The following is a 26,763-nucleotide window of genomic DNA, read 5'->3' as shown; positions in this document are numbered from 1 at the left end:
TTTTAAACATTGACTCATTGGTCAATTTATTTGGCTTTTTTTGACAAGAAATTAGAAAAAAAGACTTATGTCAAAGTGAAAACCTTTTTTTTACATTTTAAATTTGTAATTAACTGACATTACAACAAATCTATTTTCCCACTGACTTGAAAGAGTCTTTATTTGTAAGGTCTTGTCAAAAATGCCAGTTTTATGCTTTCAGGACATTTTTCAATATTACAAAACGCTTGTGTTCCCACCTATGTCTCCAACGCTGCCAACAGATGGGCTGTCTGTGGATGATCTGGATCCATCTTCCCCAGGAGTGCTGCGCGTCGCAGGCGTATCGCTGTTGCCGCCTGGCGGACGGTTGTCCTGGGGGTGTGAATGGAAATGGAGCTCGGAGTCGGCGTCCTGCTGCGAAGGCGGCTCCTGCTGAGGGAGCGACCTGTGACAGCTGCCAGGACGCCCTCTGGACGATGTGGCACACAGGTTTGCCAGCTGTGGTGGGCAACAATAAAAGCGCTATAATTCAAAATATCCTGGTGCTCACAGGTTTAATAACGCGTGGAAGCTCATCTACTAATTGCAATTCTGCTCATTTCTGTGGTCGCTTGGAGTTCAATGTGCTTTCAAGTGATTGATGATACTGTGAAATCATTTTCATGCCATTTACTGTGGAGGTCATTTTCTTCTTTTGAAATATCTATAAGATGGTGAAAACTAAGTCTTACATGTCATTTTGTCTGATGAAGGGAGAAAAACACCAACACAACAAACTGCAAATTCTCGCTGTGTTCAATAAAAATATTTCAAAGGAGTGCAACGGCAGGACTGTTTGGTTTCTAAGGAGTAAAAGCCCTCAGATTGTTGCAGTATTTTATATCATGCTCCTTTCATTTGTGCAAAAAAATACGATGTTGCTGTATTTACTTTATTCAGTCAAGCAAGAAGGTAATGGATCCTCAGGTGGGTTTACAAAAGATAGAATTTCTTCACAGCCATTAATATTCTGTTTAGTTACACTAACCTGCTCCCTGAGTAATATTCATCCCTAATTGCCATCCATAAATGCTGCCCTTCATTACAGAGGAGGGCACATTAGTCTGCTCTTGATTATATTCCAGGCCAGACACGGGTCAGGTGGATGTTTAAGTTGTCAACACTGTCTGAATACAAATATCATTTTCTACATTATGACAGCGCCATTATACAAATGTAGAGTCTCCTGCCTTACGTGCTTTATTTTCTGTGTGTTATACATGAGTTGCAGCGACATTACGAACTGAGTAAGACATATTTTGCAAACGAGATATCACCTGGTAGTCGTTCTTCCACTGGGCCTCGTGTTCAGGACTCATCTGGCCAATTAGCTCCTGGACTTTGGCTCTCCTCAGTGGATTCTTTGCCATCACAGAGCTGGGGTCACTGGGAGTGTAGACCTTCTTGGCTGGGTTGTAGTCTGTTATCTGGTTGGTGCTGTATGCACGTCTTCTTGGTGACGTCTTGTCAAAACCTGGCGTTTTTTTTTCATGAATAAAAATGTTCAAGTCAGAAAATTTAAAAATAAATAATTGTAAGTTCTGCCACTTTGAAATATTATCTTCTAGCTAATCCTGGTTGTATATTTTTGTACTTTTTTTTTTTTACATTATTTTTATGTACATACCCTTTTCACACTGTTCTTTGTATATTTAATATTCCCGGCCTCAGTACATCTGAGTAGATCTTCACCTTTTGCACCATAAATATTGCATGCTTTTTTTTTACACTGTTTTCCTGTATGTATCCATTGGCATTGTTCTTTTACATTCAATAATTGTCTCTTACAGAGTGATGAATGAGTGAATTCTGTAAATATTGTCATCACAGCACTATGCAGCGACAATGCCAATTAATCACTTCATTGCGCTGACAACACTGTTGTTGCTGCATACGACAATAAAACCTTTGAATCCTGACTCAACATGCACAGTTCCCTGCGGCTTTTCTGCTGTTTGCTTTCCTGAATAGAGAAAAATAGCTGTTGTGCTTCATTTCACCCTCCTTAAAGCATAAATTGAGCATAAATTTTCAGTCAGTGAGATTTTGAGCGTGTAGTTTTTTGACAAATAATAGTTTCCACTAATGCACATATTTTCCAAAAGTAAATTCTTCTATGTCTTTATTTTCCATGTTTACAAATGCTGATTTACAACATAAACTTTACTTTATGAGCTGAAAATCTAATGAGATAGTTGGCAAATGCATGAACATAGTTAGTGGTTGTTTGGGCAAAATGTTAGCACCAGCACAGCATGCTCACAGTGACAATGCTAACATGCTGATGTTCAGCATTCTGGTATCTTAGACTAGGGCATTGGCAGAAAGTTAAGGAACATTAAAGTTTTTAAAATTCATCCTCAGGGAAACATAAATGTCTGCAGTAAAGTTAATGGCAATCCATCCAACTGCTGTCAAGACATTTCATTTAAAAGCATAAATATAAGCCTCATAGTGGTGCTAGATGAGAAATGTCAAGAGATTGCCAAATTCAACTGGACAGATGCTTCGGGTGCCATGAACAAGTGTATGTGATTTCATGTCAGTCATCTAACAAAGATCTCAGCCTGGTGAAATAACAAACACACAACTTCGCTACAGGGGAAAAAAATAACAGTTCCACCTGGCAGGACATCAGCAAATGATCAGTGCACAAACATGCAAGAAGTTACAGCAAACCGCAGAAGTTACAGCACACAAATTCACATTTTCCATACAGATAGTTCATGAAAATGTACATCTCAGTCATACACACGTGGACAAAATTGTTGGTACCCCTCAGTTAAAGAAGGAAAAACCCACAATTCTCACTGAAATCACTTGAAACTCACAAAAGTAACAATAAATAAAAATTTATTGAAAATTAAATAATCAAAATCAGCCATCACTTTTGAATTGTTGATTAACATAATTATTTAAAAAAACAAACTAATGAAATAGGGCTGGACAAAAATGATGGTACCCATAACTTAATATTTTGTTGCACAACCTTATGAGGCAATCACTGCAATTAAACGATTTCTGTATTTGTCAATGAGCGTTCTGCAGCTGTCAACAGGTATTTTGGCCCACTCCTCATGAGCAAACAGCTCCAGTTGTCTCAGGTTTGATGGGTGTCTTCTCCAAATGGCATGTTTCAGCTCCTTCCACATATGTTCAATGGGATTCAGATCTGGGCTCATAGAAGGCCACTTTAGAATAGGCCAACGCTTTTCTCTCAGCCATTCTTGGGTGTTTTTGGCTGTGTGTTTTGGATCGTTGTCCTGTTGGAAGACCCATGACCTGCGACTGAGACCAAGCTTTCTGACACTAGGCAGCACATTTCTCTCCAGAATGCCTTGATAGTCTTCAGATTTCATCGTACCTTGCACACTTTCAAGACACCCTGTGCCAGATGCAGCAAAGCAGCCCCAAAACATTACTGAGCCTCCTCCATGTTTCACCGTAGGGACAGTGTTCTTTTCTTCGTATGCTTGGTTTTTGAGTCTATGAACATAGAGTTGATGTGCCTTACCAAAAAGCTCCAGTTTGGTCTCATCTGTCCAAAGGACATTCTCCCAGAAGCTTTGTGGCTTGTCAACATGCATTTTTGCAAATTCCAGTCTGGCTTTTTTATGAGTTTTTTTCAGCAGTGGTGTCCTCCTTGGTCGTCTCCCATGAAGTCCACTTTGGCTCAAACAACGACGAATGGTGCGATCTGACACTGATGTACCTTGGCCTTGGAGTTCACCTTTAATTTCTTTGGAGGTTGCTCTGGGCTCTTTGGATACAATTCCAACGATCCGTCTCTTCAATTTGTCATCAATTTTCCTCTTGCGGCCACGTCCAGGGAGGTTGGCTACTGTCCCGTGGGTCTTGAACTTCTGAATAATATGAGCCACTGTTGTCACAGGAACTTCAAGCTGTTTAGAGATGGTCTTATAGCCTTTACCTTTAAGATGTTTGTCTATCATTTTTTTTCGGATGTCCTGGGACAATTCTCTCCTTCGCTTTCTGTTGTCCATGTTCAGTGTGGTACACACCTTTTCACCAAACAGCAGGGTGACTACTTGTCTCCCTTTAAATAGGCAGACTGACTGATTATGAGTTTGGAAACACCTGTGATGTCAATTAAATGACACACCTGAGTTAATCATGTCACTCTGGTCAAATAGTTTTCAATCTTTTATAGAGGTACCATCATTTTTGTCCAGGCCTGTTTCATTAGTTTGTTTTTTTAAATAATTATGTTAATCAACAATTCAAAAGTAATGGCTGTTTTTGATTATTTAATTTTCAATAAATTTTTATTTATTGTTACTTTTGTGAGTTTCAAGTGATTTCAGTGAGAATTGTGGGTTTTTCCTTCTTTAACTGAGGGGTACCAACAATTTTGTCCACGTGTGTATGTAGTGTCAGTTCTTACCCGTGGAGTCAGGCTCTGTGGGGAGAGGACTGCTGTCTGTCATGGAGTCCTGGTAGGAGTCGCCAAAAGGTGCTTCCCTGGAGGACCCCTGACTGTCTGACTTCAGCAAGTCCTCTTCTTGAGAGTGGTAAAACACTGAGCTAGCGGACTCGATGGAGCGCATCATGCTGTATCGCCTCCTCTTATCCTGTTGACATTTTGAGTAAGTGACACATCCAAAATAAGTGCTCCAATAAAGACCTATTTACAAGGTTTGATAAAAAGCCTCTTCAAAGTAGCCCTTTTTTTTTCCTTTATCTCCCTCAAGATTTATTTCAAACTCCTTTCAGTGGCACCAGAGAAGAGATTTAAGAGGAATGATTAAAGGATTTATCAAACTCAACATGGTGCAATGTGAGGCTCCTTTTTTGAAACGTTCACCACACAGAAAATCATCATGCATGCAGTCATTAGTCACTTTCTTACAGATTTGGGGTTGTCATGGTAGCGGGTGGTGTCACAAACCACACTGTAACCGATCAGGCGGTCCCCTGGAAACAGGAAGGTGTTGCCCACAGGGGAGAGCAGCACTTCTTTGGTTTCAGGAAAGAGCCATTCAATGGAAATGTCACTGAGTACAGGAGACATGGTTTTCTTCAGGGACCTTATCATCTGTGGAGTAAAAACAAGACCACCAAAATAGGTCTTCATATATGAAACATGGCTTCTATCTGACAAGTACATAAAATGGGTGGCGTTTGTAGGATGTGATTTCCTAATTGGTACCAGTGGCAGACACTCAACGGTTTGAAACCGCTGTATAATGGCACTCCAGTGGCTCTCAGACTCGCTGACTGTTCTCAAGGCTGATACACAAAGCTGACAATGAGTACCTTGGGCTGCAGTCTCTCTCCGTCAGCCAGAAACTCAGCGGTTCCTTTGGAAACTGTCGCCAGTCCCTGCACCAGCCTCCTGCAGGCGTTCTGTCCTATGCCGAACGTAAAACATCTGCACAAACAAATTAAACACAGCAGTCCATGGACAGACCGCAAGATACATGAGCACAACAACAGGTGTTTTCTCAGGATGTGCACCACATTTTGCTGACAATTAAGGATACGCTGCAGAGATGTAACAACATTTTCTTTTATCGTGAAAAGTAGAGACATGCCTGCTGCTTGCCAGAGTTCTTTAGGGAGGTTAACTGATGCTTTATTATTTTACTGTTCTGATTCCTTCATGAAGAGAGGTTAATTTCATTCTACCAGTTTTGTCCTAATCAGAGTGCAGATTAAAATGGAAAAATCACCTTCTATGTACATTGTAAATACAAACAAAGGAAAAACAACTATGACAATCTGGCAGCAAAGGGTAACAGAAAAGAACAAAGTACGGTAAAAAAAAAAAAAAAAGGTGCAATATTGTAACATACTGTAACATTCAAAAACTGAAGACTGTGAAAATAACAGCAAATGTCTAAAATGATTTATTTTTTGTTGTTGATTTCAACACAGTAAACTGGGTCATTTTATGGTCACAAATTAGACAAGAACAGATTACCTTTTTTAAACAATTACTTTTGATGTGAAAATTATATACAGCTTTTCCTTTTTTAATTTTTACCGTCAACATGTAAATTAATACCACATATCTACGATTTTACCAGATATTTTCTGTAATTTCACATAACAGAGAAAATCTGTAAAACGCCAGCTGCAGATCATTTGCTACTTTTCAATCTTTAATATACAATTTTATATATTTTTTCCTTATTTCAATATAGTAAAAGAAAAACAGCGGAACTTTGGGGTGAAATGTTGTGAAAGTATGACTAACTACTGTTAAAACACAGATAACCTTTATATCCGACATATAACAACAGACGACAATTTTGGCTTTTTTAGGTTTAACATTTAAATGAAAACACTTTCCTGTCTGTGAATTTACTTATTATTATCTGCAACACAACAAAACACAGAAAAGCCGTCAAATTCAATTACAAAAAATGTACAGTTAGAAACTGTTTAAAAACCTAACATGGCAATTCAGATTAGAGATTCATCATTGTTTGTGTGTGTCTGACTGGCAGTGCTGATTTGCAAACATGTGCGTTAATGACCCAGGAAGTGTTGATAATTTACTTAATGCAATCATCTGGGGGCAGCCATCCATTAAACGCAGGAAGACTAAAGTCAATTATTTCCAAAGTGACTCAGGACAGCAATTCACACGGTGAGATTTAGATGTAAGCAGCAAAAAGAAAAAAAAAACCTCCCCAATGTATTGTAGACCTATTGTGCCACCGGTGCGGTCTCTAATTTAGCAGCTGGTGTTCACAAGCCGCTGGGAGCTTTCCCATTTCCTTATTCTAGCTCTAACACGGCTTTGTCATTTTTTAATCTCAAATCGAGGCTGCACATAAGCTGGCTTTCTGATAGATTCTTTGGAGTGATATCTAATGTTTGACATTGACTCAACATAAGCTGCATGTTCCCAGATTTCATTTTGAGAGGATTACAGCTCCATAACCAGGTGTTGCATTTAAGCTCCCTGGCAAACCAGGGATGTGATTTTATGGTATCAGAGAGGCTCTGTATTTTCTATCTGTGTAATGGGTATAACCAAGAGATGAATTTATTTGTATTTGTTTTGACATAATGTACAGTAACTTCCCAGTCAAGCAGCTTCCTTCCTAACGTCAGCCTTTGTGTTGGATGTCTGCAGGTATGAATCACAGTTAGCATCGAATGGGTCGTTGTGTAACATGTTAGAGCCCAACAGCTCTAACAACAAAGGTTGCTGCGATGCAATATTGACAACATCCCTAACAATGAAACTCAGTATTGATCTAACATTTAGAGCAGAGTGTTTTAACAGTAATACTTGCCTGACGTAGCGTGCATGGCTGCGGACCAGCTCAATAACTTTGCCGGTGTTGCTGATGGCTCCGTCTGTGAGCAGAAACAGCAGGCGGGGTGTCCACTGAACACCGGCTGCCTCAGGATCCAGGAGAGCGGTGCCAGGATGTTGGTCCCCCCCATGTCAGCTCGGATCTTTCTGACATACTCACAAGCCAGGGCCAGGGCCTCCTGGATCACAAAGATGAGGAGGTGTTGCATTAAATTAGGTAATGAACATGCTAGTTTAACAACTATTCAGTAGTTTCATCCTGATATTGTAATCATAGCTGCATTTCAAAGCAAAATGTTAATCATCAAAAAATGTTGTCTGTAACAGTCATTTCGTCAAGATGATGTGAATTACATTGAGGAAAAAATGTGAAGTTTGAACATGGAAACAATGTAGAATACAAAAGTTGTACATTGCACATGTTATTTAACTTATATACACGCTTATTTATATATATCCATACAAGATTTATAATCTAGTCCATCTATTACTTTTCCTTCTATATCAACCACAAACACATTTAATCGGACACCAAATTCAGATACTTCAATGTTTTCAATGTGATCCTTCAATGTGAGCTAGCAACTCTCTAAAATGTAATCCTTGACAAAATTTGACCAAATTTTTTAAAAAGGCAGAATAGGAAGCAGAGCCTTCAGTTATCAGGCTCCACAGTTGTGAATAAGCTCCCAGTTTGAGTTCAGAAGGCAGACATCGTCTCTACTTTAAAGACCAGGCTTAAATCTTTTTTGGTTTATATAGCTTACAATTAGTGCTGCCTCATGTGTCCCTGAACTATTAATTAGTTAAGGAGCAGTAGGCTTAGACTGCTGGTTTGACTCACATGATGCACTGGCCTCCTTCCTTCCTTCCTGGTTCAAGGTGTTAAAGTTAATGACTGCATTAATTAAGAGGTCTGTGCCCTCAGTAATAAGCACTGAAACTAAAATGAGGTATCCTAAGAACTGAGCATGTGATTTGTTTGTGTTGCAGCTGGCTTGTGAGATAGCATTTTTGTGTTTACAAGTAATAACTTTACAAGTCAGATTTTTTGTTACCAAGAGTTTTCCAAATTGAAACTGCAAATTGACATAAAATAATTGGTAAAATGCAAATAAAAACAAAAAACACATGCCCTTCAAATCAAAAGACAAAATTTTCATGAGTCTATGATTTCCAGATTTGTTGCCAAGGTTAATTTTTGTGAAACACCATGCTCTTGTTTTTAACTCATCCATTTTATGAAGGCTAAGGAACAGTGAGGTTCATGGTTAAAAGAAAGCTCTGTTTGTTTGAATTATGCAAGTTCGGGTCTGATGCTCAGTTGTTGTTTGGGGCTGTGCATCAAATTCCAGGAGTTTTTCATTGATAAAGTTGTTAGCACAAGGGCTCTGATCTCAGCTCCTGCCTTCGACCCCTCTGACTCTGTCTGTTGCCCGGCTGGGCTCGATAAATTTGAGTCTGTTACTCTGTCGTCTTTAACAGACATTGTCGGCCACATAAAGCCATCAGGGTCCCCTCATGACTCCATCCCGCCTCATGTTTTGAAAGAGGTTTTCCATGTATTGGGCAGTCAGTTTTAACCGTCATTAACAGCTGTCTGTCCACTGGCGTGGTCCCCACTACCTTTAAACACGCTGTAGTTCAACCACTGCTTAAGAAACCTGGGCTTGACACCACAGTTTATCTAACTTCAGACCAATCTCCAAGCTGCCCTTTCTTTCCAAAATTTTAGAGAAAGTTGTTCATGCCCAGCTGAAGTCCTTTTTAGATGAGCACAATGTATTGGAGGTTTTTCAGTCTGGTTTAAAGACCCTGCATAGCACGGAGTCAGCACTGCTGCGGGTTTTTAATTATATTCTCCTGGCAAACAACTCTGGGGATTATGTGGTTCTTGTTCTCCTGGACTTAACTTCTGCATTTGACACAGTGGACCACAATATTTTAATATCTCGCTTGCAGCACTCGGTGGGCATTAGTGGTAGTGCACTGCAGCCGTTTAGGACCTATTTGTCTGGCAGAACTATGAGTGTGAGTCTCGATATCTTTGAATCCCCACCTGCTCCATTGTCTTGTGGGTCCCACAGGGTTCAATTTTAGGGCCTCTCCTTTTTCCTTATACCTACTTCCTATGGGATCCATCCTCAGGAAGCACAGCATCACCTTCCATTGTTATGTGGATGACACACAAATTTATGTGCCATTGAAAAAGAAAGACTGTCAATCGGTCACACCGCTTCTGTCCTGTCTTGACGACATTAAAGCCTGGATGGTCTTAAATTTTCTATGTTTCAATGAAAAGAAAACTGAGGTAATGGTGTTCGGTCCCAGTGGCCCTTGTGAGTCTCCCCCTGTTGACTTGGGCCCCCTGGCTCACTATGTTAAGCCAGTGGTTTCCAATCTGGGATATAAAATGGACTCGGATTTTAAATTTGACCATCAAATCAGTGCTGTGGTGAAGGCTAGCTTCTTTCACCTGCGTCGATTAGCCAAGGTGAAGCCCTTTTTAACACAAGAGCACTCTGAAATGGTTATCCATGCTTTTATTACCACCAGACTGGATTATTGTAATTCATTGTACCTTGGAGCCAGCCAGTCTGCCCTAGCACGTCTCCAGTGTGCTCAAAATGCTGCTGCCCGTCTTTTAACCAGCACTTGAAAATATGTGCACATTACACCCGTTTTAGCCTCCCTTCATTGGCTCCCCGTGCTTTTTAGGGTTGATTTAAAGGTTCTTTTATTTGTTTTTAAAGCTTTAAATGGTCTGGCCCCTCCCTACCTCTCTGAGCTGCTCCATCCTCATGCCCCCTCATGAACCCTCAGATCAGCTGATGAGCTGCTTCTGGAGGTTCCAAGGTCTAGGCGGAAATTCAGAGGACATAGACCTTCTTTGTTGCTGCTCCCAGATTATGGAATAATCTCCCTTTACACATCAGAGAGGCTCCCTCACTTTTGGTTTTTAAAACTAAAGACCTATTTTCATTCACTGGCTTTTAACACAGCTTGAGACTCTGCTCTTGTTTTATTGTGCTGCTGTTTTAATATGTGTATGTTTTATTTATTGTTTTTTAATATTTTAATGTTTTAATTTATATTTATTGCATATTGTACAGCACTTTGTTTCAGTGGCTGCTGTTTTAAAAGCGCTTTATAAATAAAGTTGAATTGAGTTGTAAATAAATGAGTTACTAATTGATAACCTGCCAATTATTGATTTAAAAACTTTAAAAATTTGCATCTTTCATATCCTGCAATAAATTGTGCTCTCTTTACAACATCTATGTGAAAGCGGACGCAAACAAAGGATCAGACTTAGGTCTGTGCTGATACTGATGAGTTAAAAAACTGACCGCAATCCTGATCTCAATATTAAATTTGGACATTTCTAATGTGGTTTTCAACCTAAAATCATTTCCTTCTTTACTCCTGACAGAAACGATTTTTTTCTCCATCCAAAGCAACACATTGTGCAACTATGTCTGAGCTGAACTACTCATGACTAATAAAGTGAAGTGCCTCTTTCATTATACAGAGCTACAGCTACATTACCTCTTCATAGTTCTGGCTGGTTGTGAACAGTGATTTAAATGTAGATCCAAAGCCAATGATGTTGAAAAGACAGCCAGGCACCAGGCTCTTGAGAATAACCACCATGGCATCCTGAGGAGAAGAGCAGATTTGAGTCCTGAGCAAAGACTGTGATATCTGAAATTAAAAACATTTAAATAATTAAAGGCAAAACTCTTCTGCTCATTAGGTGCTTAATGAACTGTGGGTCTATATGATCATTCCCACTGCAACACAACTACATCGGTAAATGTGTGGCTGAATGTAAGCGCAGTGCTCTACACAGTTGTCAAAATAGATTTCTCAAGGAGAGGGGTGAGTGGCATCATGCAGTTTCATTTTATCCATCAGTGTCTCTTCTACAGCTGAGGGGCAATTTTTTTTATTTATTTATTTTTTTACAATGATACTCATCTAAACCTCTATTCAAGTGAAAAGCAGAACCACATTGGGTACACAATCCAGAACAAAATATCTGGTCAGTTGCTTTGACAAAGAAAGTATATCCTATATAATACTCTAGTTTTCCAGATATGTTTAACAGTATTCGGCAGGAGTTCTTGAAAAGATTAATTTTAAATAGTCATTAAATCACTGTCAGGCTCATCCTGGCCTTGAGCCCAGACTCCATAGTATCAGACACGTTCAATAAAAGCCCCAGTGTGAGTCACAAATGAACACCGTCCAGTGTTACATCACAGGGCAGGGTCAGTGCACAAGCAGCCAAATAACATACAAACATATTAACAAATAAATCAACCTTGAATGACACTGATTCCACATTGCAGGTACTGACTGAGGCTCTCATGTAGACTGATAAGGTCTCACAGATTCTCTAAAATCTAGCAACTGGGAGATGTTTGGTGAATAGTAAATGATTTGTCCGATCAATATCCTTGTGTACATGCTCTTCCCACTGCTGGCTAACCATATTTACAATCTCCACAGACACAGTATGGATGTGAGCCCACAAAGCAATTATACAGCCTCTCATGACATGTTTGATGCAGTTGCTTTCCATTAATTTTCTTACAAAACTTGAATATTTTGATGCATTTTGTGCCAACTATAATTTATTTCTAACAAAAAAAAAACTAATCTGGAGTGTGCTATGTTGTGCAATTTATATGTAAATCAGCATGCACCTTAATGCATGTCTGCAACAAGGTATCACTGCAACACACACCACACTGAGATAAAAATACCTTCACGCGGTTGATGTTAACACCGCTCATGCTGCCACTGCGGTCAATAAGGAAGATAAATTCCCCGTGAACCTTCCTCAGATCAGAGCAGATAGATTTGAGGTCAGGACAAAAGTTCAACATGACCACAGGGTTGTGAAGGATGTCCTTATGGAGCCGCTTGTGAATTACATCTACCTGGAAAGACAGACAAATGAAAAGAAACCACGAGCATGAATTAATTGGAACTTGCACCATGAGATGATTGAACTCTTTGAATTTGCACAGGCTTAAAATTTAACACTTATAAACGCAGAAAGGGGGCCACAAAAGAGACAAGTGATCAAGTCAACAGAGCACATCAATTATTGGAGATGTGCAGGCAGACTGTGGTGTGCCTTTGGAGTGTTTCCATAGAAACCCTTTTTTTATTGCTAAGTGCTCTCTCTCCTCCTCCTGTTTAGGTCCGCTGGTCACTTAACAACCTCATCATAGCAGGGCTGTGAATGGACGCATGCATAAGTAGGGGTGTTGCAGTGATGGAAGAACTAACTGGCTGAGGGCCATTGAAGTCTTCTGTCCTTTTATTATTAAACAACACTTTGTCTTATGCATAATTATCAAAACAGCCATGAAGGGAATAATGCTCCTCTATCTCTCCAAGGAAACCTCCTCAGAAAAGCCTTGGAAATTTCTTTTGAGTATTGTTTTAAGGATACAGAGAAGAAAACAATTACTAACAGTGGTTGTTTGTATACAAACAAAAATGTATGTATGCTAATGCTACACTGTGTTACAAAGCTACTGATGTAGACAAGTTGAAAAATAAAATGAACCTTCAGTAATGTAAATGCAACTGATACTACATAATTGGTTAAAAAAAAGATTGTGTTAAGACCTGACTAGCTGACAAGTCAGTGTTAATTGGGAAGCTAGTAAGCAACAGCTTGTGTTAGCAAAAGCTAAAGCAAAATGCTGCAAAGGTATTAAAGTAGACAGTATTTAAAATATTATTGAAATTTTAAGAGGTTTAAAAATGCTGTTTGGTAAATACAGATACAGTACCTGCATATTTGGATAAAAACAAACTAACAATAAAACTCATTTGCTTTAAGATCTGTCAAGCTCTTAAGTTAGTGCCAGTTAGCTAGTTAGATTGCAACAGCTAGCCTTAGCTAAAGCTAAACTAAACACTGCAAAGCTATTCAAGCAAATGATTAAAAAATAATGTCAAAACTGAATTATTTCAGTTCAATCATTCAGTCAGGTAACTGCAACTGTTAATGCCAATTAGGGAAAATAAAAAGTTAAGACCTGACTATGAATGCTATTTCTCTAGTGTGAGAAAGTCCCCTCCATCTGCGACTGTCCCTGCCTGATATGCCGTAGCGACAGAGTAAATGACGTTACAGACGTAACAGCTGTTAACTTCAAGGAGCAGAGCGCGGCATGTCGAACGATCCGTCAGAGCTGATGGACTGTTAATTCTTTATTTCAGTCATGCGTGACTGCAAAAAAGTAAGTTTTTAAGTCAGTCATATTAGGCGTTAAGTGCCATTTCTGTGTATTTGTTATGCTAATTGAACGAAGTTGTTAACTGCTATCAGTGTTTTTTGCTAGTTCTGCATTCACCGGCTAATATGTCAGCAGTGACGATAACTTGTGTTTTTGACCTAATTTCGTTATCTAACTGCACTTGCTGTTTATGTGGCTGGCCCAGTGTCTGGGTAACTTGTTGCTTGAAATTAATAAGCACTGGAAATGGTCGCTTACACCAAGTACTCAATTTGCATTTCTTGTTTATTGTCTATTTCAGAACCACACATCTTGCCATGTTTGATAACTTTATGTAACTGACTGGACATCAGTAAAGAGGAGAACTGTACATCTGCCTACCGTGCTTCTCTGATCGAAACACATTCATATCTTTCACCTACTCAGAACTAAATTCAGAAGTCCACACTTCTTCACATCTAGTTAGACAGCAACAGCTAGCTTTAGCTACTAAACATGTTTTTTCCAAACTTGTATTTAAACATATCCATTTTTGAAAAACTAACAGCTTAGTAAATGTACACATAATTTCCAGATAATTAATTTTGAAAGTGTCATAAACAAGAAAAACGTTAAATAAACAAAATAAAGAAATATTGCTTTTGCAGAAATCACTTTTTTGTGTCAGAAATAAGCTGTTATGTGCTTGGGGCACATAATTTTGTTCCCTTTATTTTGTTTAGTTTTTCCCTTTAGTGTTTTTCTTTAAATAAATATTTTTTTTCTGTTTGGGACATTTCCTTTCTGATATGTTTGTGTTACGTAATTAAGTAGTTTTTTTTTTTTTAACTTTATTGATTAGCGCGGTGGCCCTTTAAAAGGCTGTTCATAGGCCGTGCACTAGAGGACTAAGAGGAACTCTCTCATTCTCTCCTCCTCACAGCAGCTGTGGAGCTCGTCACACCTGGTGTGCTCCTCGCCCTGAAGGTCTGGCTGCTTGGCTCTGGCCACGCCATGCTAGCCGGTTAGTCTTTTGTTTGTTTTCTTTGCACTTTCATTCGTTTGCCCAGGGGTGGCCAGTAGTCGTGTTTTCGTGTTTACTTTGATGGGTTTAGTTGGGTTTTTTTCTTAGTTTGGACGTGGAAACCGCTCCTACGACTGCATAGCAGTTGGCCGGGGACCACGTCCTTTTGTTATGTTTGGCTGGCGCTCCTGGGCCAACTTTCGTTTGTTACTTTGGGTTTTTTTTTCTTGATTTTGGGACACGGGTGGAAAGAAATCTTTGTCTTCTGTTTCTGACAATTTACGACATGATATTTGCTAACGAAAACCATCTTTTCAACAGTACAAAGTAGTAAGAGAAGCAGTTTAAAACTTTAACAATAAAGTTATTGTTTTATCCCTTATCTGGTCTGCTGTGTCCCTTCACTGAATATGTTGAACTCCTTTAGGGGTCGTAACATAAGCCAACTCAACTTGTTGTGTACTTGAAATTTAGAGTGAGTGGTACCAATGTATTAGATTGTATTGCATTGTACTGCCTAACAAAATAACATTTCAACAAAAACGTAGTTTCATGAAGATAGTGTTTAATGTAGAGATTGTTCATGATACTGTGCTATTGTGAACCTGAGTTTGGTATGATATTGCTGTCATCAGTTCAGGTACATGGTGCCGATGTCGAGACGCACTCACTTTCCTCTCATTGCTAGAGTCCTTCTTGGTGGCCTTGATAAAATCACTCCGGCCGTGAAGATACTCATCGTACTCCTCCGGTGTCATGTCACCGTTCTCAATCAGCACATGTGGCAGATGAGGCTCTGAAGTAACACAGTTAGTCAGACATTACTATAAACAATGCAAACAGATTATAAACATTTAAACCCACAGCATCACAGGGAAAGGGAGCGTGGTAATCTGAAACTCACAGTTATCCCCATATTGATGTTAGAATTAAGGAGTGATTGCGTTGAAAGATGCTGTAGCACAGCTTGGCCTCAAAAAAACAAAATGATCCCAGAGGGTTGAGTGAATCTTGGGGATTTGAGCAGGGTATTTGCAGGTCTTGAAAAAGCTTTAAAAGCATCGATTTTTGCCCTCTCCAAAATGTGTTTCATTTCATTCAAAAATATTTTTCTAGCCTGCTGCAGGCAGTGAGAGTCCTAAAATGTTTTTGATTCTAGCAAAAGCTTCTGTGCTATTTTTGTAGATCTCTGATCATAAAATTCATGTGCACCCTCTACTAATTAGACATTTTTCACATCCATTAATTCATTCATTTTCTGGGGCAAATGCAGGCTGTGTTTACTGATGAATAAATAATACTCCTTTATCGCTCCTTTTGGTTATTAATGTCTTTCATGCTTTGGTCAGTATGATTGTGAAATCTGTATTCATTTGCATTACATGTGTTATTCTAATTATATTGAAAGTTTTAAATTTAACTTGATGCTCCTGTCAGAAACCCTATAGTCAACAATGGCCATTAATCAACTAAGCTGCTGATGGAAACCTCCTTTCTGTTTTTTGAATTGTTCACAGAGACCTATAACACAGCACAGTTTCATCCATCTCTCTGCTTGAGCTGAGCATCCATGTTGTGATTGAAATTGCAGCACCGGTCTGGGTTGAGTTAAATTGCCCAGCACTGGCCGCAGGTCTGTTTGTGAACAAAGCCTTCATAAGAGACCTATTGGATCAGTGAGACCTGGGTTCATTCCTGCCTCTGGGAGACAACTGGCCCACACATACTGCAGGTCAAGACAGCAGTAACGGAGAGAAAAGCCTACCAGAAAAATCACCTGGCAATTCCACCCGCACAATGGAGTCTGACTCCGCTGGCATGTCATGTATTATTAACAGTTTTCCTGATGAGAGACTCACACACACAAGGTGAGGCAGTAAATCACCTTTTCGCTTATGTGATCATAGGAAAATAATTCTGTAAAAAAAATGTCTGACAGAGACAAACATTTTATTTAAAAAAACAGTTCCAGACTACTTCACTTGAAAACAGAGGAAAGACTAATTGCAGGACTGTGCTGTGAGTGAGTTTTGAAGTGGCAGACCTACCGCTGGGGTAGATGAGGATTTTGACAGGGTAGTCATAAGTGTATTTGTCAGCCAGAGTGATGACGACACTGGTGGCAGAGCGGGCCAGAGGGTCTGCATCGGCTCTGATGGCATGAGAAGGGCTCTCCACACCTACGCAGAGCATCAGCACGCATTGATTAACAAACGGCTCCACATCTAGTATTAACAGCAACAGCAAACCAATTATTTACATATTGAATGAGCACAAACTTCCACAGATTTTAAAAACCACACAACTTAAGTACTAATGCATCCGAGTGCTCATGGAGGTTGAGGAAAATATGCAGAATATACAACCAAAAATTAAAATCACCAAGATGTTAGGTTTAAGGAAACAGTTTGACACTTTTGAAAATACATTTATTTAATTTCTTGCAGGAGCTGCATGAGAATACTGATACCACCTTGAAATGCACATTTTTTCGAGAAAATTATACAAATAATGATTTTTTTTTGGACTGTAATTTTAAAATGTACAACATTGTAAAAGAATGAATTACTAGTTATAAAAATACAGATTTTTGAAGCAGATGTAATTTTTAGTTTGGGGTATTTTTTATTTATTGATTTGGGTTTTTTTTTGGTAAACATGTCATTAATACTTTTTTCTGTGATTTTACTAACTTTTGTTTGTAATTTAGTAAACACTGGGAAAATCTGTAAAATAGCAGCAGATTGTAAAAAAAAAACAAAACTATTTTTAAAAGTATTTTTTGTATCAGCTTATGCATAAAAACATGGAGCAAAATCCAGGATACATTAGCTTAGCCAAAAGACTGTAAACAGCAGGTCTGCCAGCAGTGACTTCCTATGAATCTGCGCTAGATGTCTGACGTCATGGTCTCTGCTCTAGGATAAAAAAATAGTCCGGCAGAACTCCACATTTGCTTTTCAAATTCTTCTTTCACATTTTGGTTCCAGATTAACCAAACAAGACAGAATGTGCTAATTAGTAAGATGAGCTGTAGAACTGTTTCCAGTCTTAAGGTTAAGCTAGGCTAACTGTGTATTGACTGACTGCAGCTTCATATTGAACAGATGAGGTATCAATCTTCTTATGCAGCTCACAGCAAGAAAGCAAATTCGCATAATTCCCAAAGTGTCAAAACCTTCTCTAACAAGTTTGCGGTTATCAACAGCCGAGCGGTAAAGAAGTACTTGGAAAAACACTGAATAAAATCAATTTTAATCAACAACTCACACATATGCTTAAGTACAAGGACACTTGTTTCTGTACTTCATTGCAGAATGCTTCAAAATTACAGCTTTTTGTTGAGGTTTTGAGTGCTTCCAAGAAATGCAATGCTAATGGATTTGCCAGTTTATTTCACTGACCTGCAAGGAGATAGGGAGCCCGTATCTCCAGTTGGAAGTTAAACTCATAGTCCATTGAGTTGATGGCCTCCTCCTCCAGCAGTGAAGCCAACCACAGCTGAGGAGAGTTGGGAGTTTGATCATGTGGACTTGAGGCATAGTTATGTCTTTCCCTCCTAAAAGTGGAACAACAGAGCCATGAATATATACAAAATGTTAGTACAGCCAGTTTCCATCCATATCAACACAAATATCGGATCTAAAACTCCTTTTTACAGAGTCAAATCTAATTTAGGAACATATCAGATTTAAACACTATATCAATCATTCTGTAAAAAAAACAACAAGACAATGGCTTTTTATTTCTTTTACAATTTCATCGTTTTTTTCCTTACGTTCTGGAGAAGTTTGGGGACAGTCCATGCTCCTCGTTGATGGTCCTCTGTACACGAGGTGTGCACACTGGAGGGGATGAGACCTTGATGCCACCACTGGGCAGAGTGGAGAGTTCAGAGGAGGTACTGACCAGAATATGGACAGTCTCCATTGGAGGAATGATGCCAAGATTAACCACCAACACTGTCCTCTCAAAATCTTCATCCATCACTATGTGTCCTGTAACGCCACGTTAGAACAGCAGGAAGCCTCATTTTAAACATTCACTGCAGTGATTGTGCTTCTGTATATGACGAAACTAATGCAAAGCCATCCAGGTGATATCATGTTAGCGGCCCGATTCCTTCCTTGAGTCTTTGTTTTATTCCATCCAAAACAATCACCTTCCATAGAAATTCTTATTTACTGATCAATGTAGAAATCTCAGTTATATCGCTGTGAGCAACTTCAGATCCCCCTAAGAAGGCTTTCAGTGCATTCCTAATGCTAGACTTAAGATAAAAGCAGATCTTTAGAGAGACCCCAGACTTTCATTATCACTGCTTTGAGGATTAAGATTGCTCTCAGAGTTACTTCTGTCTAAGTAAAACATCAAATCACAATGCTTTTATTATATAATATTCTGTTGCTTAATTTGCCAATAATAAAATACTTGTATCTATTCTAACCAATCCTAAACCTTATTTTGATTCAAATTCTGTCCTAATGTGTTGGATTTCCAAATGTGTACCGATGCAACAGAGGGTCTAAAGGTGTACACCAGCAATGAAATATTGATAGTGATGGGACTTACGAGAGACAGATTTCAAAAAGAATGATCAAACTCAAAGCAATAAAAGAACACTGACTTTTCATTTTCAGTACCAGCTAAACTTCAAAAACTGGATGCTACATGTCCAACAACTCATAGGACCTCATGTCTCTCTGACTGATAAATCCTCATGTTCTTGAAATCTGTCAATGTGTTGACAGTAGAAAGCTACCCACAAATCTACAACGGACATTCTATATTTTGTTTCACATGTTTCCACAGGTTAAGTTGTGCTCCTTGTGAAAAGTAGGCAGATACTCAAAATGTAAAATCCAAATGGATCTTTTAAACCTGTGTTGACTGATTTTTTTAGCCACTTGGGAGCAGCTGTATTGACATATTTTCATGCTTTAAAGCTGATATGATGAACGTGTCAGCCAACAGCCACTTGTAAGAGCAACACATTGGAAGAAACGTTAGTTGTACTTTGAAACTGCATTTCTTGGGGCAGGATGAATTAAAGCCAATGTTCACTTTCCTTTTTGCTCTGCTTTGGTATCTATCAACTCCTGAGGGAAATGTCTGGCTTGGTAGCTCCACTAGCCAGTATATCACTGTGTCCGTCTTCTCTTTGGGACTCAGGAGGTAAAGGATTTGTCAGAGTGGAAAATGAAGGTGGAAACAGGGTTTCTGAAAGGGAGCAAACCAAACTGTATTGTTGCAATTTAAAGGCCCTAAAATGCTCCACAGAACCCGTGGGGATTTGCAGTTTATTGATTCTCCTCCGTCATTTCACCACACCTATAAAATTACACCAGTTGCTCATCTGATCCTTATAACAATATTGATTAGAGCTGCTTGAATCTTACCACTGCCACTCTGCAGAGCTCCATTAGACGTGTTGCAGCAATCCAGGTAACAGTCATCAATTTTTGCCTTGTCTTTGATTTGCAGTGTTACGATTTGACTGGATATCATAGCCTCAAATCCTACAACAATGGAATTTTCCTCCAGTGGATAAATGAAGATCCCTTAAAGGCAGTAAAGGGAGAAAAAAACATGAAACAGAGGCAGTAAACAAACAATTGCCCATATTCATATTACCCTTATTGAGTCAATCATAATGAATTTTACAATACTGTGTTTCAGAGGAAACACATCGTTGTGAAATGGGTTAAATTGGTTGAATGTGGCTGGCAAACACGACACTGAAGTCACAAATTAATCTCACTCACCCTCGATTGCATGATCATCCATATTTTCATAGGTCAGAGAAGCAGTCAGAGCCAGAGTGTAACCCCTGACACAGGAGGTGATGTCAGATACACTGAGCGGCAGGGCGCTCCGGGTCTCCTTGTTAATCAGTCCAGGCATGGTGCTGGCGTTGGGATTCTGGTTTGAAAAGAAAACATATAAGTTCCTTATGCCAGAAACAAAAGTGACATTAAATACATAATGTACAAAACCATCTGAGAGGCTTTTTGATTAGTGTTGTTTTGCACTACTGGATATTTTTCTATGTAGGTGTGTGAGCTCGCTATGTACATTGTTAATTAACCTACATTTTTATTAGATCTTATTTATGTACAGTAAACAGATGAATTGAATTAACAATGTACATAGTGTGCTCACACACCTACATCCCAAAATATCCAGTATTGCAAAACAGCACTAACCAAAAAGCCTCTTAAAAGGTTTATATATTTAAACTTCATCATCCCACTTCTGTTTTCTAAGCAGTCTACTTGCATGAACATGGTTATAAAATGTGTTTTGGATCTATGGGCTGTGTCTGTCCACATCATGATTCCACATGGAAAAAAATCCAGAAGAATTGAAAAATGTGATTGAGTGACTTCAAAAACACAGAAAAGAATACAGGATGATCGGAACAAAAAATTCCTCAAAGCTTAGTTGCAGCAGCAACCATGTGGAAATAGTATCACTAATCAGACCTGCAGCCTAAAATGATGCCACAGACGGTGTGCTATTTGTACAACCGAGCGCTGAAATACAGATGAGCAGGTGCTTCAGCCTTGGCACAGGGATCAGTGGAAGTTTCAGTTTCAGCGACAGCTCAGACAGTGTAAAGGACAGTGAAGAATGCCACCCTGTATTGATGACATTCAGGAAAAGCACCCCTGCTTGCTCTTTTGCTCGAAACTGCAAGATTAAACTCACTCAGTCTTTGGTCAGATGAGACCAAAGTGAATACTGCCACAGTGAATGTATAGTCCTGACATTGAGGTGGAAGTGTAATGATATGAGGCAGTATGAAAGCAAAAGGTGTGGAGAGATGACATTTATAGATGGCATAATGAATGTTTGTGGATATTCCAAAATACTGGCAGGAAAGATGTCTGTAGTCTGCAGAACCTCGCCAGAAAAGGAATATTCCTGCATGATAACGATCAACACAAGAGGTTCTAAAGTAGAAAAAAATGGAAAACTATTACCTGACCAAGTATCTGACACCTTTATGGTATTTTGAAGAGGAAGATAGAGCAAAGAGCGGCTGAAAATAGTCTCCAAAGAGCAAATACTCTACAGTTCAACTTAGAACTGAAGGAATTGAGAGGTCATACAATTGAGATTCATTTGACATTTAGGATATTCCACAGCATTGAACTCATTTCTATTGTATACTGTATGTTAATATTGCTGCTTGTATTTGTGAGACTAACACATTTACATGTATGGCTTTTCTTCAAAAGAATTCTAATAGGAAATTAAGAAAACTGGAGAAACAAATAATTAGCAATACTTTCAAAACTTTATGGAATAGTTTTGTTTATTTTGTTAACAATGACAATAACTAAACAATCTGATTTTAATTCATAATGGGATTTTGCAAAGTACACTTCTGTTTTTACTTCATATTGTCGCTTTTAAAGACATAGAGCCAGCCTCTATTAAGCTAATAAACTCAATATAAAAATCTTGAAGTAGCCTTTAAATACACTTGTATTTGTAGTTAAAACAAGTTTCATGTTTTTATTAATTGTATTGAAATATGCGCACCTGTGAGTAATAGCATTTCAACATCTGCCAACAACATGTGACTAACTGTGTAGTATGTTTTGAATGAGCTGAGACCCCGTCATATATTCTAGGGATTTTGGAATTCTTCATTTCAAATTTGTTAGGATGTTTAGATGTGTTTTAGCAGACGCTTGTTTTAAAGGGAATGTTTTGGAAAGGTTTTGCCTCATTATTTGTGATGATATGCTGAGCAAAATACATCAAATCACAAAAAAAAGCTAACCAATTATTTTAACATATCAGTTTCCAATCTGGTAACATTCACATGCGTCTAAGACAATGGCTGAACCAGTATTGATTTATTCTAATTGTTCTCATGTTTATTCAGTTACAATGGAACTTAAACCAACTTTTGGACAACATTTATGGTTGAATATCGATCAGAACAGTTTTGGTTTCGATGTTGGGTTTCAGCGCATATTCAATGCTTCTGCCTGATGATATTTTAAAACTTCAATTTGACTTTGCTGCCTGAGAAAACCCAGTATACAGATACTTATCTTTTTATCCATTTAGCAGTACAGGGCTACTCATTTGGCCTAACTGGTGAACTAGCTATTACGCAGCATGGTATTGATTCTAGCAGTGGGAACCAGGTACCACAGAGAAAGGTTTTGCATCTTTGATCTGCAGTTACTTATTTCTCTGAGGAACATCTTTACAATTATCACTGCAGACATAACTCGAAATGAACTGGCTAGCTGCCATTTTCACTTTGATTCTAAGCTAGTTAGCTGGGTAGGTAGCATGTTCGTAAACTAATACACAAATAGCCAACTAGCTAAATTTGGGAGCAGTTGTCATGATTAAATCCCTATGAAATTAAAATATACCTTAACAGCAATGGAATTCATATATTCCATACAATAGTTCATGCAATTATTTATTTTGGATACATATTTATGTAATCAATCTCGAATGCCCTCGGGATTCAGTGGAGAATTTCTTTTTTCTTGTGTCGTTTCCCAGCAATAACATCAAACACACAGCATGTTCTCATTACAGACTCCAAACACTAGAGCTGAACCTGGATGTCAATTCAGTGCTCCAATCGCCATAATCTCTCTCAATATAAAACCAAGACGCCTAAGATAAGGTGACACTGGTGCTTTGAGAGTGTAAAATAAAGGGAATAAAACTAATTTATAGTAGCTTCATCATTACAATGCAGTAACAATAGAATCGGAAAGAAAAATGGAGTGTTTGCTGCTGTGTGAGGAGAAAAAAAAAACTTCAGCTGCATTAAATATGTACAGGGAGGAATACAGCATAATTAACTATGTAGAATATTCAATAAAATTATGTGCTGCTTTAGGGTGATGCTTCATCATTAATTCTGTCCCTCCACCAGCAATCTTGGTTATGCTGTCAAGGGTCTGCATCTGCTGCATGACCAGAGCCCCACACAGGCTTAATAGGAAGTGTTATGACGGAAGCAATATCCATAGAGACAGCTCTGCTTGCTTGCTTGCCTGCAGAGAGACCAGTAGCATCTCTGAAGTGTGCATTTGTTTGTGATCGTGGGATTGATTAAAACATCAGGCGTTCTCCTTCCCCCGCACAAACCATAAAATCATTATCATCAATCAAAAAAAATTCTAACTTCAAGCACAACTTCCTCACACACTGGCTACATAAGAAGCCCTTCAGAATCAATGAGAAGATCGATCAGTCTTTCCAACAGTCAAATTAGGGTTTAAGGAACCACATTGTTATTTATGGCGAGGAAAAGGTCATACAGATGTAATTATGGACTATTGTGTTGTCCGTCTCAACAGTGCCATCATGTGTCCATTCAACCTCAGACTGAGAAGCACATCCCTTTGTCCCTCCCTCTATATGAACAATCTCCTCCAATAGGTGGACAAAAGAAAGACTTAGTGAAAGACTAAAATTAAGCACAGCTGGACAGCAAAACATCCACATGCTGACAAGATGACAATAAAAATGAGGATTTCGATACAAAACCTGAATATATGATTACAAATCAATGTAAAATAAACATCTAACTCACATGAAAGGTTCTAATTTTACACAAGTTGCTGCAAAAAAAAGCTACATTTCAGTGGGCGAAGCAAACATCTTTCTCTTTACGGTATTTCAGTTTTAGTAATTAGTGTTAAAAGTGGCAGTCTCTGGGTGCTTCTCTCCTGGCTGGCTCAGTCACATGAATCATCTTCTGGGATTTACGAAAAGACCACCAAACCATCAACTCTCAGCATCAGCACTGCCACAGTCCCCTGCACTCATTAGTGTCAAAACACAGAGCAGACGCTGTGTAGCCACCTGTTGAAGCACAGTGTCTGTATCTGTGTTTACAGTGGAAATGGAGACGCACCACTGGCAGTTTTGATCATTACCACACCGACTGACCTTTCTCTTCATTTAAAACAAAAGACAGGCATGTTTAAAACATGCACCATCACAGAGGCACACTGCGGCATTAAAATTCATCTGATACGGTCCCAGTGTCAGCTTCATTGTCTTACCTTTCATTTGTGTGAACTGGGTGTGCAGCGAGGACCTCTCTCTCTCTCTGTCAGAACTCCACTTGTCATGAAAGATATCCTCCTCTTCGACCTATCAGCTCCCCCCTTTTTTTTGGTTTTCTCTCTGTGGCGTAGAGGGAATAGGAGTGCTGCCACAGGTGGCTGGAACTACACAGGCAGCGGCCACATTGTTACTTAGACTGCAAAGAAAGGCAAGGTAGCAGCGGTTCAATCAAGCTCAGCAACATGTGGTTGCAAAAACTGTTTCATTTATTGTCTCCTCCTCCTCCCTGTGTGGATGCTGGAGTTTCAGAGAGAGAGAGGGAAAGAGAGAAAGGGGGGGGGGGGGATGAGACTGAGGGTTTCAAACATCCCCATTCAAAGCATCAGCACCACACACTCACTCCAGCGCTCGATGACGACATGAACCATTCATGTATCTTTTTTAATAGCAAGTGCATGACATGTACTGCAACACCAGGAGCAAACAGGAGGGAGTAATACACCTTCATCCCCTCTAATCTCTCTGCCGTCCTGTCTCTGATGTGATTGGAAAAGCCCTTAATGACTTAGAGCCAACGTGGGTGTTTGGCTGTGTCTGTGTTTTGTGATCACTCGGTTTGATACGTCTGATTTTTCTGTGCGAGGTTACCATGACAATTAATATGTGTTTGCAAAACCATTTGGGCGTAGCTGTGAGCATGTAGATGGTGGCTGTGTGTGAAAGAGTGTGTGTGTGGGTGGGTTGGCTGAATCTCAACATCCGCCTCCAAATTGAATTAACCTGCAGCCAATAAAACTGCCTCCCTCTCTCTCGCTGTCTGTTTCTCAACCTCTCACACCCTCACTTTCTCTCTTTCTCACAGCACTAAGAAAGTTAGAGGTAAATTCCGCTTATTTGTTTTGCAGCTAACAATAACTAACAGTACCACTAACTCAGCTAAGCACTTAATCTTTCAGATGTCATTTGGTGGCCTATTCTGATCCTAAAATTGACAGTTTCCAATCACACAGGGCAAAAACTTGCAAATCCTCACATCTGAGAAGCTGAAAAGAAAGTGTTCCCAGTCTCTGCTATAAATACTACTGAAATGACTGAGTCATCAATTAATGGACACATGAGGTAATTTAGCATGATGTCAACTGCTGAGCACAAAGTTCCCATTAAGGTTTGATGCATTTTATACCTCTGAAGAATTTCTTCTGTCATGCAAAGCCCTGAATTTAGCTGGCATGAATTGGAAGAATCACTCATTTACTCATTAAACAGCAAATTAATGAGTTGTAGAGTTGTTTTTCAAAGGAAGAATGACAAAGATTTCCCAATTTCAGTGTCACATGGATTTTGTGCATTTGCTTTGTGTGACATCTTTAGACTTTGGATTTTTGGTCAAAAAAACAATTGTAATGTGTCAGGAGTTAGTGTTGACAGACAAACTTAGTAATGAATTAATTGCCAAAAAATAGAATTAGCAGATTAATCTATAAAAAATACTACTATGAAGACACTCATTTTTATTATTTTTTGTTATGAAGACACCTCAACGCTAAACTTGTAAATTTCAGCAGGATTTGTAATTTATCCTTATGGAGGTATAGAAAAAAAAACCTCGACAGTAAAGAAAGCAGTTCGATTAATGGATAATGATTATAACAAGTGGTTGTGGAACCACTGGTAAAATAGCAATGCTAATGGAAATAATAAAGATTTAATCTTTAGTAGTATGAGTATAAACTGTAAAATAAATAAATAAATCCCAATCAAAAAAACAGAGAAAACCTCTAACATAATTAGCTGATTTAAATGCAGTAAACCTGTGTAATTCTATACACTGTAAAATAATGGATTATTATGACAACTACTATAATCATTAATTAATAATGATTATTATATTTCTAAAGATACAGATTGTGGATGTGGAGATTATGCATGGTTTTGACCTGATTTTTGTGTTTCAATCAACGTGTAAATTAAAACTTTTTGTGTGTTTTTACTAGATATTATCTGTAATTTAACAAAATAGGGAGATTCTTTGAAGTTACACTAAAGCGTAAAAAAAATACACACTTATGATTTGAAAGTTTTCTCCTTTTTAACAGTTATCATGCAAAAGAATA

The 26,763-nt window shown here is 38.7% G+C and overlaps 1 protein-coding gene across 1 annotated transcript in view; it reads right to left on the bottom strand.

Annotated features, from left to right (window-relative positions):
• The window catches only part of vwa5b1 (von Willebrand factor A domain containing 5B1), a 36,312-nt gene extending 11,367 nt beyond the window's left edge, over positions 1–24,945 (bottom strand). The window contains 16 exon segments of the mRNA XM_022195185.2: positions 240–480; positions 1,299–1,495; positions 4,427–4,613; positions 4,892–5,077; positions 5,299–5,413; positions 7,293–7,383; positions 7,386–7,494; positions 10,865–10,975; positions 12,088–12,264; positions 15,256–15,380; positions 16,633–16,764; positions 17,989–18,143; positions 18,363–18,582; positions 19,984–20,145; positions 20,350–20,506; positions 24,646–24,945. Coding sequence (XP_022050877.2) covers positions 240–480; positions 1,299–1,495; positions 4,427–4,613; positions 4,892–5,077; positions 5,299–5,413; positions 7,293–7,383; positions 7,386–7,494; positions 10,865–10,975; positions 12,088–12,264; positions 15,256–15,380; positions 16,633–16,764; positions 17,989–18,143; positions 18,363–18,582; positions 19,984–20,145; positions 20,350–20,488 — 2,347 coding nt within the window. The 5' untranslated portion in view covers positions 20,489–20,506; positions 24,646–24,945.
• Between the last annotated feature and the right edge of the window lie 1,818 nt (positions 24,946–26,763).

Source organism: Acanthochromis polyacanthus, chromosome 6 (assembly GCF_021347895.1).
Source record: "Acanthochromis polyacanthus isolate Apoly-LR-REF ecotype Palm Island chromosome 6, KAUST_Apoly_ChrSc, whole genome shotgun sequence".
NCBI classification, from domain to species: Eukaryota; Metazoa; Chordata; class Actinopteri; family Pomacentridae; genus Acanthochromis; species Acanthochromis polyacanthus.
The sequence above is the reverse complement of the archived record's forward strand: the minus strand, read 5'-3'. Positions and strand labels throughout refer to the sequence as shown.